This window comes from Xyrauchen texanus, chromosome 23 (genome assembly GCF_025860055.1).
Source record: "Xyrauchen texanus isolate HMW12.3.18 chromosome 23, RBS_HiC_50CHRs, whole genome shotgun sequence".
NCBI lineage: Eukaryota > Metazoa > Chordata > Actinopteri > Cypriniformes > Catostomidae > Xyrauchen > Xyrauchen texanus.
The window spans coordinates 22,370,613-22,383,857 of NC_068298.1; the positions used below are offsets into that span (position 1 = coordinate 22,370,613).

The following is a 13,245-nucleotide window of genomic DNA, read 5'->3' on the forward strand; positions in this document are numbered from 1 at the left end:
TCTTATTCTCGATTTTTGAGGAGCTGCTAATTGAGTTTATTTTGTTCTAATTTAAACACTAATCTTATGTATTATAAAATCAAGAAATTTAGTGGCTTTATTGGGTTCTGAAATAATCATCTGCATATATCTGAATATAGACTAATCTTGTGCATTGTTTTGTATTATATTTTCTGACTGTAATATCATACCAATTTTCATAAAACATTTCCCCACTAATTTCCAAAAGATACAAAAATAGAGAGATAGATCCCACATTTACAGCAGCTGTATTTCAAACCCCATCGCATCACTGCTGACTTATTGTGAAGTGTCACCTCAGCTGCACAGTGTTTATACTCCAGTAACAGAAATGTGACCATACTTTGACAATTGTTTTATAGCATATACAGTAGAGGTTGACCGATATGGGTTTTTTCATGCCGATGCCGATCTTTTGAAATCCGGGTCGGCCGATGGCCGATTAATGCTGCCAATTTCTTTTGGCCGATATTTGGCCGATATGTGCTTGTTTTTAACCTCTTATTTGAACCTTTTATTTGAAAGATAAAATGTAACACAAATAATTACTTAAGATAGACAAAATTTCTCAACAAACACGTTTATTGAACACTTGACCAATCTGCACTTGTACACTTAAATTAAAAATGTATAATGTAAAAACATATTGTATAAATAATGTATAACAAATATATTAAATAAACAAAGCAGGTGTTACGAACTGCTCCGAGACACAAAGGTTGAGATCCAAATGTAGCTTTAATTAAGGGGCAATCCAGACACGTAATCCAATATTCAGAGCATCCAAGAGAAGCACAGGCATAACTAGGGATGGGTATCGTTAAGGTTTTAATGGTATTACTATATTACCGATAGTGCTTATCGATCCGGTACTTTAACGGAATTCTTAACGGTTCTTTTTGTTTTATATCTATATATATTAAACAAAAGATAAACAGTTACACAAAGATAAACGTTATATAGGCACAGTGATTTAATTTCAGGAAGGTCTACTAACATTACTGTTCAGGTGTGGTCTAAAAAGAAATCTAATAAAGTAATCAATTGTAAAATAACACTGCATAGTTTATCATAGATATATTAATGCTTATTAATGCAGAAGTTATTCATTCAAGAGCTGTAAGTGATTTTCTCTTTGCCTTTTGTTGTTTGAATCGCAGTAATGGCTCAATCATCAGCATGTTTATTAGACAGCTTCCCCTTTAAAACCGAGTTCAGATCTAATAGGCTCCTGATGCAGCATATTTTCTCCCAACTATTTCCATAACTACGTCCATTTAAGACATAAACTGTGTTTAAGTGAATCTCCAAGGTGGTCGTTTTGACATATTTTTGTGTATAGTTGATCGTTTAGATGCGCACATGAAACCCAAAGTAGCCTATACTTTGCTTGTCTCGTTGCGGTGTGTTTTGGAGCGCGTGCCGCCTTGGGAACGGTATCTCTTGCGCTCTTTTTATTATTAAACGCGTCCCACAATTTAGCAACAGTAGCTAGACTGCATTTTACAACAATCACCGATCGTGCTGATTCTGACGTTAAGTTTGAGTTTTAGGGAGAAATGTCAGTGCACCGCTGTGAAGGGAAGGAAGTTGTGCTAGACATAATGCGGCTTATGTGTAAATATTCTTTTTATAATCTTTGGATGGCGAAATCTAAATTAAAATCAGACTAATATCACAGATCTAAACCAGGCTATGTTTGAATGTTTAGTTCTGTCACTCGTTAAGCAGGGCTCGTGTTGTGCTCGCTGTGGCACCGCGTGAGCGAGATCTCTCTCTCTCTATCTGATTGCGAATAGCTATATTGCATCACAGGCAAATGGTTACATATTATTATAAATAGAAATGGCTGGCGAGATAAAATAACTTTCTCTTTATAGCAATAAAGAATGTATTTTCTTAATTTCTCCAGTACCGACAGCAGAACCGATAACATCCGAGCTTACCAAAGCCAGTCCTTCACTAGCCTATACTGCGTTGGTATATTTTTATTACTTATTTATCTGCATTGAGTGACAACCCTCTCAAATATAAGACACACAAACAGAACAAATAAAAGTCTCAGATTCACTGTCTGTAATTGCAAAATTCTTGCTTACTTATTGTGACATGATAGCAACCCTTCTGCTGTGATAATGCAACTTCAACTACGCTATCAATATCCAAAGTTGCCGAACGTCATGTCGCCTATCGCGTTTGTGGCGTTTTTTCTTGAAGTTGGCAGTAACATATCAAAAGTTTTTCATTAAATATAAAGGAGTAATACAAATTTAATCCTAACTGTTTTCTCCAAGGAACTTAGCTCCTTCCTTAGGCGCTGGCTGAGGTCTGCTCACTCTGCTGGAAAATGACTCTAGGGGCAGCGTGCGTCGAACACGTGTTCCACAACAACACTAGGCTGCCCACAGATGCGCCTGCCTAATAATCGGCTTGATATACTTGGATATTGGCCGATGCCGATTACGTTAAAAAATGCTAAAAATCGGCTGATTAATCGGTCGACCTCTAATATACAGTATATGCCACTTCAGACAATTGTTCTATAGCATATATATATATATATATATATATATATATATATATATATATATATATATATATATATGTCACTTCAGAAATAGTATCACTGTATCTCTGATGACTGGATAAATCCTTTGCTGCTAATGTTGGGTCATCCATCTCCAGCATCAAACCTCATTTTGAGCATGAGAATCACTGGATGTGGGGCAAGAGGGATTGAGGAAGGGAGGTGGTGAGGTGTGAGAACAGATCAACAGTACATCAGGAGGTAACCTCTGCTGCAGGTGCTCATGGAAAGGTGCTAAACGGGTGCAGTGGTAGGCTGCGAGCCTCATTAGGCCCAGATGCTGCCTGACACACTCACAGGCTTAAACACACAACCTCTGACAGATGTAGAGGTGGAAGAGGTGAGGACCAGGATTAGGGGAGGGCTATTGTCTAAGTGATTATATCTGGGAAAACAGCTTCAGCAAGGCCACTAAAAGCCCCACTGGGTGCACCTGAAGCCATAAACCATTGACTGTGTATATTTGTACATGTGTCCCCCATAAAAAATATATTGTGTCCATTATAATAGAGTTATATAGAGTCATGACGCCCTTGTGGTTTGAATCCAGTCTGATCCCATTCCTTTCTTCATCCTTTCCTGTCACCTTTTCACTTTTGCTATCAATATAATGGCAAGTTTAGGCTGGACTATATGTTTGCCAACCAATGGAGGACCGGCAGCATGAAAATTGTCATTATTTTTGTCAAGAAATCATACACTTACCCTTTAAGTCAGCCTAAATAATGCACATCCTTTAAATAAAAGGGACTTTGCACAGTTGCATAATTTCCACACTTTACACTTGCGCATCAAAAACGATTGGTCAGCAGCAGGGAGCCATGAATACAAAGTCAGTGCATCACCTTTAATGCAGTGATAGAAACTCTGTGTCTGTATTAGTGACACATGGTATCAGTAAGGCTTGCACACTGGTCTCTGGACAGTTTGCAGCAGCTGGTGTTTGTGTCAGTGGGGTACAGTGAAGCAGTGGTTGAAGCAGTTACTGCACAGTGCTTCATTGCCTACTGATGAGATGAAATGTCAGTAGCATTTCTCCTGCTGATCTGCACCCGGTAGGCAAGCTTTGCCTACTGTGTGAGGAGTCTGTATCCTAACATTGTGAGGGACCTCTGGATCAGTCGTTGGCTGTAAAAGTAGTGCAGACTAGCAGGGAGTTGCTCTTCCTTTATTTTGTGTAACAACACGCGCATCATGACGCAGCATCATATCTTTTTTTTTTCTTGGGATGTTTGTGCTAGGCTGCTATAAACATGGACAACAGTGCAGAGTCCACACACTATTGAGAACACAGCCATCAACAATGTGCTGTGAAACAAGTGTGGTGAAAGGTTTGCAGGTTTGTCAAAATCAGTCTCAGTACAAACTTTGCAAGGACACTGTAACCTCTTGAAAGTTTTGGACCATTCCGTTTGCATCACATGTAACACATGCCGTGTTATAAAAATGAAAATAAAGCTTAAAAAAATAAAATAAAAAAATATTGTTAATTTATCAAAAATACTATTGTTAATTGTTTGTTCATGTTACTTTATAATGCATTAATTCATGTTAACATATAGGCTGAATAAAAATAAAACGGTATAAGAATATGTAGAAATATAAATGAACTAAGATTGATAAATGTAAAAGTAGTGTTAATTGTTAGTTCATGTAAAATATTTTTTTAACATTAACACATATAACCTTATGATTAAGTGGTACTGTTAAAATGCCAGACAAACAGTAAAAGTTAGAGCCTTAACCCTTACATTTTGAATTGGTGGAGCAGGTTTTTGGTCTTGCCCCCTTGCTCTTCTCACTACCTTCTATTATTTACATATATTCCTCCAAAATATGTTTTAACTGCATTTTATTCCTTACTTTGACTTTTTCATAGAGATATTTTGCATGGAATGTATGCATTCCAATACGTGAGTAGTAAGTCATATCTATCCTCTTGTAGGTGCTGTAACGGGCGTTGACCAAGAGAAGGGGGCCGGCCAAAAAAGACTGTCTTAAACATTCTTCTTTTTCCAAAACGTTTTTCTCCTAAGCATACTTTTTTCCCCACTTTTTGCTCTGCGGAAGTAGGACAGAGCTTGCCTCTTGTCAAAGATTGCGATAACACATATCTCTTCATCTCTGAAAAATATTAAACTACCTTTTTTGTTGTTGCACATAAACAATGAGAAAACCAAATGGACAAACTTGGAGAAGAAAAGCAGACTGAAAATGGTCTTTTCAATTGGACATTTTTGTCAACCCACCCTGAGGTTTCTTTTTTCTCCCATAGCTCTTTGGGAGCAGATATCTCTCTCGTCAAAGGATACTGCAAGTATTTGAAATTGGATCTAACCAATGGATTTGTGATATCTTCGGTTTTTGCCTCTCCTCAGCTGTGCATTTCCTCCCTTTGCTATGAACTCTTTTGTATGGACTTGTCTCTTCTTTTCTCCTGTCCCCTGTGAACCCCATTGGAGTCTTACTAACAGTAATCAGCCAGGTTTTGGTAGGTATGCCTTTCTTCTGTTCTTCTCCCTTCTCTCCAATATGCTCTCTTTTTATTTTCTCTCCCCTACTGCCCTCTCGTCTCTTTCCTTCTCTCTTTGTCTTCCTCTCTCTGCCAGGGCCAGATTCATTCATGTCCATTGAAAAATGAATTGCTCCTCTTTAATGCACTCTGACCTATTATCAAATAGAGCAACAATATTTTTCCTAACATAACTCACCGTATTTTTCATCTCGCTCCATACAAATTAAAGAATATTTTATAAGAGGAAAGACTGCATTGCAACTGAATCAAATCAACACTTTGCACTTTTCATTCTTGTCTCCTCTCCAAAAAACTTTAAGCATAATTTTCGCCCTCGCTTCTTTTTATTTAGATGAGAGCATTATCTTGACTTTGGCCTCTCCAGAAGTGTGCGTTCACAAACCAGAATGGAGCTCAGTGCCATAGAGAATCAGCCAATCGCGTTTGTTAATAAGATTGGGTGATTGTAATAACATAACAGACTACATTCCAAGCCTCTCTCTCTCTCTCTCTCTCTCTCTCTCTCTCTCTCTCGTTCTGAAGGCAATGGCCTCTTCGCCTCACACCAGTCAGTGACTGTGCCACAAAGTAACACAAACACCAAATACACATTTGCCTTTTGATGTGAATATTGTAGACATTAATGTTTCTGCATCTCTACATGCAGAACATGTGTATATATGTAACTAGCCTTGAACGATATTTATCAAACATACAGTATATAAATACTGTATATGGTACATTTACCTGACAGTATCTCTGTAATGTGAAAACATATTTTTTGATCACATATGGAATTTTACTTATCTGTTTATCTAAGAAGATGCTTACAAAAACTTTAGACTTGGAGGCTAGATTAATGTCATGAGTAATTTACTTACATTAAGCCAGTGATAGAGATTCTATCGGCTATGCAGACTGTCTAGCAGAAAGTGCTGTTCTTGTGAATGTACTTTGTATTCTGCCATTTTTAGTACAATAAATGGAGTTATCAAAATGTGGTTGCTGTGTCTGTGGTATTGATGGTATATGAGCATTTAAACTGCATGAATGCAGCTAGGGCTGTCACAGTTATGAAATTTGGCTGACGATTAATTGTCAAACAAATACTTGTGATTATGACGATTAAATATCTGTTTTAGGGCTGTGCCGATTAATTGCCTCATTAAGGGCTTTCACGATGAATTGCCATGTAAATTGTCATATTTCATAAGGTGTTTTTTTCTGCATGTGTGCTTCATACACCTAATGAATTCCTTTTTAGATATTTAATAAAAAATAGGAATAAACTGTGATTTCATTTTAAAGCTTTACATTTTATGAATGACACGAAAAATTATGTTTTAAATATCAAAATATTTCTAAATACGTAAAATATGTCTCTCTTTTTGGTCAACTTCAGTTTTTGGAACTCATATATTTTATTTTATTTTTTATAAAAAAAAAACATATTTTTGTATATAATATATATATATATATATATATATATATATATATATATATATATATATATATATAAATACCACACATTATATTTTTCATTGTACAGTGGATGCATCAGAGCGCTTCATGCACTCTTCAGGACAGGAGTTGGCTGACCTCCGCTGTGCAGTTCAGTAACTGCGGTTAGATCAAATAACCACGATCAGAAGTTATTTAATAACCATGACAGGCCTAAATGCAGCTGTTTTTGTACTTTTCTTATGAAACAGAAAAGCGATGACATTAGGTGGTAAGAACATGGTACTTTTATATATAATATGGTTATGAAAATATACTTTGGTTTCTTTTTTATTGTAACAGGAATTGAGCATTTGTCAAATATGGCAACTGCAAAAGATGCTAGGAGCTGATAAAAGCTCTTTAAAAATAAACTGCCTACCATAAAAACAAACACAAGTTGTTTGGATGAACACTTGAATTGTTTTTGTGGTTAGCAGCCCTGTTTTGTCTTTTAACTTCTCAGTGTCTGTTGAGTCATAAAGCAGCGATCAATGATATCTTATTTTCTTTCTCACCAAGAAAAAGAACAACACTCCATCATTTGCATATCAGTACACAAGGTGGTCCAGGAGAGAGGCGAGAGAATGTGACATTTTCATTCAGCTGGAAAATCAGCAGAGCTATTGTTACAGTAAGCCCTCAATCTGAATGGTATTAAAGGCCCGAAATAATATGGAGTGGATCATTTGCAGGAGTGGAGGGTGTGGGTGTGTGTGTGTGTGTGTGTGTGTGTGTTGTGCTCTGAGTGGGTGTAGTAGCAGTTATCACAAAACACATCCCAGGGAAACTGCAACTCTATTTTCACATTCTAATTTGGGCACTAACTGGAAGGGCCTGATGACAGGATGAAAGACATGTTTTTGTTTTTCAACTTACACCTCGCTCAAACACGCGCGCACACACACACACATTTAAAGGATGAGCAAGATGGGGTGGGGGGGTAGTTGAGAGAGCAACTGAAGACATTTTAAATGGAAGGCACCACTGAATTTAATTAAATCTTAACTTGCAGGCCTAATTAACACTACGATAAATAACACTGTCCACCAGAGGTACAGCTCATCCAAAGATGAAGCAAAATGGATCCAATCCAGACTTCTTGCTCTTTATCTTTTTGAAGAAGTATGTATGATATTTTTATCATCTTAACAAGAAAAAAAAGAAACATCCTCATGTTCCCTGTTTCCTGATACCCTCCAGTCCTTACCAGTTTTCACATAATTTCTCAAACAAAATTGTGTGTGCGCTCTGTACTGAATGATGTCAAAGGAATAGATCTGTTGTTCTAGATAGATGTTCAGTCAACCTGCACAGGAAGCAAACAAACAGAGTGGTAGAGCTTGAGTCTTGCCTCTAAAATCCTGTTCTATATGCCATCTGCAGCCCTGTGGCAAAAGACCTCCAGAAATACAAACACACACAGTCAGTCAGTTGAATAAGAGGACTTGACTGAACATTAAGTCATTACAGCATGTGTGTTTGTCACTATTTGTATGTCTGTCTTAAGGGCTCTACCTAAGTGAACAGATTGTGCATGCACTTAGACAGATGGTGCGAGGCCGTGTTTGGCTAAAAAGAGCCTTTACCTGTTAACATGCAATCAATCAGCTCAAACACACACCCACAAACACATGTGCTGTGTTTTTCTAAAACCTCTAGCACAGATGCATTCTAGTTTCAGCTATACAGACACGGCCACGAAATTCTCAGGTCAATATATCCCCCTGGGTCCTCACACTTCTTTCTCCTAGTACCCTGCTCGAACTGGCTAAGGACATGCCTGACTGTAAGAATCCAATTAGCGAGGTCTTTAGTGTTTTGTGGCTCCGTTTTGGCCTGTCCACTCGCACTGGCATAAGACTAGCCTAGTGCTGGGCAAACAGAGGGTGCTTATTATAGTGCTGCGCTTCAGTGCCAGCCTAGCCAAGCTTGACAGCGCCAGCTCACAGCATAATCCACTCTCTCCACCTCCATCCTGACTGTTTTACATATTACCTTTCATATTACCCACCACCTCTCTCACTCTGCAGAAAGCCATTCATCACAGTTTGTCCCTATTATATCCTTATAAAAAAGTACTGTGATAGTACCTTGGTATCAGATGGTAATAATATGTTATTTTGATATATTCCTGGTGTTGTTTGATTATCATATTTATATGCAATATAACAAAAAGGGTACTGTAAGCAGTGGTTAAACTGGGTTGAAACAATTCTAAACGGTATTCTGCCACCTTCAGATCAAAGAAAGAGAGAACTTGGTAATTAGCAGTTTGCTTATCAAACCATTTTGCATTTGTATGCTCCTGTCCAGTTTTTGTTGGATTACTAAACACATTTTGGCTCCATTTAGCGAGTGAGCTAAAACATTTTTTATTAAGTTACCATTATATATGATGAATACCATTTTATTTCTATTTATGGTAGTGTCCATCAAAACAACATGGTATTATTGTGGTTTTGGAAATAGTAGGTTGAAGTTTCTTTGCTGAAATCGGTCTGTGCTTACCGAAATTCAAAACACTGCCCCCACAGTAAGTCAACGCCAATGAGGTAAGTGTTGTTGGGCAAATGGGTTTGTGTGAGCTCCATTTTCCAGATGTAATATTCACAGCAGGGTGCAAAAAGCAAGTTGTTAAGCAAGTTGTTTTCAGCTGTACGGAGTAATCGTTTCGCATCTTGCCCCAAGGCAAGGTAAACACACTGGAGTCGATTAAAAAATGTCTGATAGGAGATGCAGCTTGTCAGTAGTTGGCATAATCTGGCCAATTCTTGGGTACTGGAACTCTTGGAAACAACATGCCAACTTCCCATGTTGTTAGCAGAATGTTATGGACTGACAACCTCAGTAAACATTCACTTTTGTTGTGTAGAAGACACAAAAAGAGCAGTGTAAAGAGGTCCTCATTTGTTCCATAAATGTACAGACCTTTCACAGTTGTCCACTCAGTTCTCTGATTTGCATTGAGCTATCCATGAGAGAGAGTGAGAGAGAGAGAGAGAGAGAGCGGTGGAGGCAGGAATGTGAAAGAGGTGTAGAGCAGATATTGGATCTGATAAAAAAGAAATGCGCTCCTCTGGTGAGGAGACTCGTTAGCGTTAGCTGTGGCTAATCCTCTCTTATTAATGGGTTCCATTGTAGTGCTGTTGTGTGCAGAGAGGATTAGCTTGTTTTGTCTCTCCTGTGTTATGTTGTTCTAGCCTCATGTGGGTCAGAGGGGAGACTATTACGGAGCTGCCCTGTTATAGCGCTCCAGAGTCAGCTGACACATTTGGTGGTATTGCTTAGCATTGTTGTATAGCTGAATGTACAATGAAGTCCAGGAAGTTTCAGCACATACATACAAACAAAAGGGCCAGACTCATAAAAACTTTATTTCTTACATACCCCTAGTGCTTTTGGATGAGTGTGTTGGATTTTGTGTGGGTTTTCTATGTGGGTGTGTTATCTTTGGCTGAGGATTCTGGTGAGCCACTGGGCAAATGTGTTTCTGCCCCAGTTAGGCTGCCCTGACCTGGCATGGCCTGAGCTTGAATGAGAGTGCCACTGATACCCGTGGGCACTTGTTATTCTAGAGCACAGAGGACATGGGCACACACTTGTAAAGAAAAGCTCTGCCAACACCAGTCACCAGACACTTTTAAGAACTGATCTCACGTCAGCATCATGTCTAGTTCATTCCAAAATGTCACAGAACAAATTGAATTTCAGCTGAAAATAGTACTGCTCTTTGCTTAAGTGAGTTTTAACAATGGCCTTTATTCTTTATTTTTAAGCCACAGTATTTCATTCTGAAAGATCACAAATGGTCCCAGACCCAGAAAATGGTCTGACTATGGTACTTTTTAAAATAGAAAATAGCCTTACGTCTAAAGGAATTTTTCACCCAAAATTAAAATTCTCTCATCATTTACTCACCCACAGGCCATCCCAGATGTGTATGACATTCATTCTGCTGCAGAACACAAATAAAGGTTTTTAGAAGAATACAGTATCTCTGCTCTGTACTGTAGGTTCATACAATGCAAGTGAATGGTGGTGACTATGAATTATAAATGTGGTATATATGCTTAATACACAATAGTATAAGCATATCAATGGGCTCAAAGCTAATAGACATGGACTACAAAAGGGGATCATGGGGTTTTTACATTAAAAGCCTGATTCATAATTGTGGATCTGCACTATATCGAGTAATTTCAGAGACTATAATGAATATCCAGTGGCTTCACGGGTTTATTAGTGCTCGCCTTGTGAAGTCGTTCAAAGTTACCCTTTGAAGTCGAGGTTGGTGTATGTGTGTGTGGTGAGTGTGAGATAGTGCTAGCGGTGCTATCAGGGGACACTTTGCTCCTCTGTGGTTGATATCTCTGTAGGTAAGTTCCTGCAGTGGGTGTGTATGTGTTACGAGTGTAAGGATGTGTATCGTGGAGAGTTCTCGCAGTGAGTGGTCATTCAAAGTATTGGTCTGGTTAATTAGCAGCACAGCGTTCAGATCCACACACTGGCCTTCAGAGCTCTCTCTCTCTCTCTCTCTCACACACACACACACACTTTAGCGAACACAGACACACACAATCATATGTACAAGCACACACTTACACCACTGTCATGCTGACATGTCCTTCAGACCACTCGCATGTAATGTCTGTAAAGTTTTTACCTGATAAAATCCTGAAAGGTCAAAACAATAGCAATAACATCACTGTGCATATACTGTATATATAGTATTTATACAGTATATATAATACACTACCAGTCAAAACTATTGAAACAATGAAATGTTTCTCATAATCTTAAAAATCTTTTGATCTGAAGGCGTATGCTTAAATGTTTGAAATTAGTTTTGTAGACAAAAATATAAATGTGCCACCATATCATTTATTTAATTATAAAACTAAAATGTAATAAAAAAAAATGTTGATGACTTAGACCAAATAATAAAGAAAAGCAGCCAATAAGTGCCCAACATAGATGGGAACTCCTTCCTCCTACTGTTTAAAAAGCATCCCAGGGTGATTCCTCAAGAAGTTGGTTGAGAAAATGTCTAGACTACATGTCTGCATGGGGTGAATACTTTGTAGATGTTAAAATATAACACAGTTTTGATTTATTTTGGATTTTGTTTAGTCACAACATAATTCCCATCGTTCCATTTATGTTATTCCATAGTTTTGATGACTTTACTATTATTCTAAAATAATATATGTTTATTATTATCTTCAAACGAGATATAATATACAACCTGAGTAAACACAAAATAGAGTTTTCAAATTTATATATATATTATTATTTTTTTCTGATCCATTAAACTTAATAGCTGGTTGTGTCACTTTAGCAGAAACAACTGCAACCTATCACTTCTGATAACTGGAGATCAGTCTTTCACAACAATGGTGGAATTTTGGCCCACTCTTCTTTGCAAAACTGCTTTAGTTCTGCCTGTTTAAGGTCCTTCCACAGCATCTCAATTGGGTTCAAGTCAGGACATTCACTAGACCACACCAAATTTAATTTAGCTTCTTTTGAGCCATTCAGAGGTGGACTTACTCCTATGCTCCTATAATTGTCTTGCTGCATAATCCAGTTGTGCTTAAGCTTCAACTTATGGACTGATGACTGGACTTCTCCTTTAGGATTTTCTGGTAAAGAGCAGAATTCATGTTTCCCTCAATTATCGCAATTCGCTCTGTGACCTTTTAACAGTGACCTTTATTGATGCTTGAGAGGCCTGTGGTTCCTTGGATGCTGTCCTTGTTTTTTTTTTGTGAATTCTTGGATGAGTCGTCGCTGTGCTTTTAATGGAATTTTGGAAGGTCGGCCACTTCTGGGAATGTTCACTACTGGGCCAAGTTTTCTCCATTTATATTTTTAGATAATTGCTCTCATTGTGGTTCTTTGGAGTCCCAGAGCCTTTGAAACAGCTTTGTAACCCTTCCCAGACTGATGTATTTAAATCACCTTTTTCCTCATCATTTCTGGAATTTATTTTGACCTTTGCATAGTATGCTACAAGGTGAGACATTTTAGCCAATTTCATGCTGCTGAAAAAGTTATGTTTAAGGGTTGATTTGATTGAACAGCGCTGTCAGTAATCAGGCCTGTGTGTGTCTAGCCCATCTGAACCCCATTATGAATGCAGTTTCATAGATTTGGGGATTTAGTATCTTAGGGGGAGGGGGAGGGTGGCAAATACTTTTTTTCACACAGGCCCAGTGGTATTGGATAACTTATTTGCCTCAATAAATAACATTATCATTTAAATGTGTTTTGTGTTTACTCAGATTGCCTTTGTATATACAACGATCAGCCTCAACATTAAACATTCTGAGATGCTATTCTTCTAACCACAATTGTACGAGAGTGGTCAGCAGAGAATGTCCAAACTGGTGCGAACTGACCAAGTCTACGATCACTCAGATAACCGCTCTGTACAATTGTGGTGAGAAAAATAGAAGCTCAGAACGTGGTTTTGGCAGCACGAAGGGGACCTACACAATATTATAAAGGTGGTTTTAATATTGTGGCTGATTGGCATAAATATATTGTACAAAACAAACCCACATGAGACACTCTCTGGAGTGAAGCGTCAGAGGTTCCCTGGCACCATGTTGCGCTT

At 38.0% G+C, this 13,245-nt stretch overlaps 1 protein-coding gene across 5 annotated transcripts in view; it reads left to right on the forward strand.

Annotated features, from left to right (window-relative positions):
- Positions 1–13,245, forward strand: part of LOC127617343 (protocadherin-1-like) — a 283,342-nt gene that overhangs the window by 217,756 nt on the left and 52,341 nt on the right. Inside the window, exon 5 of one of the 5 annotated variants that reach the window (XM_052089346.1) lies at positions 4,554–5,383. The exons of the other annotated variants lie outside the window; for them this stretch is intronic. Within the exon in view, the coding sequence (XP_051945306.1) occupies positions 4,554–4,609 (56 nt within the window). The 3' untranslated portion in view covers positions 4,610–5,383. Of the gene's footprint in view, positions 1–4,553; positions 5,384–13,245 lie in introns of those variants that run through there. 5 annotated transcript variants of the gene reach the window in all.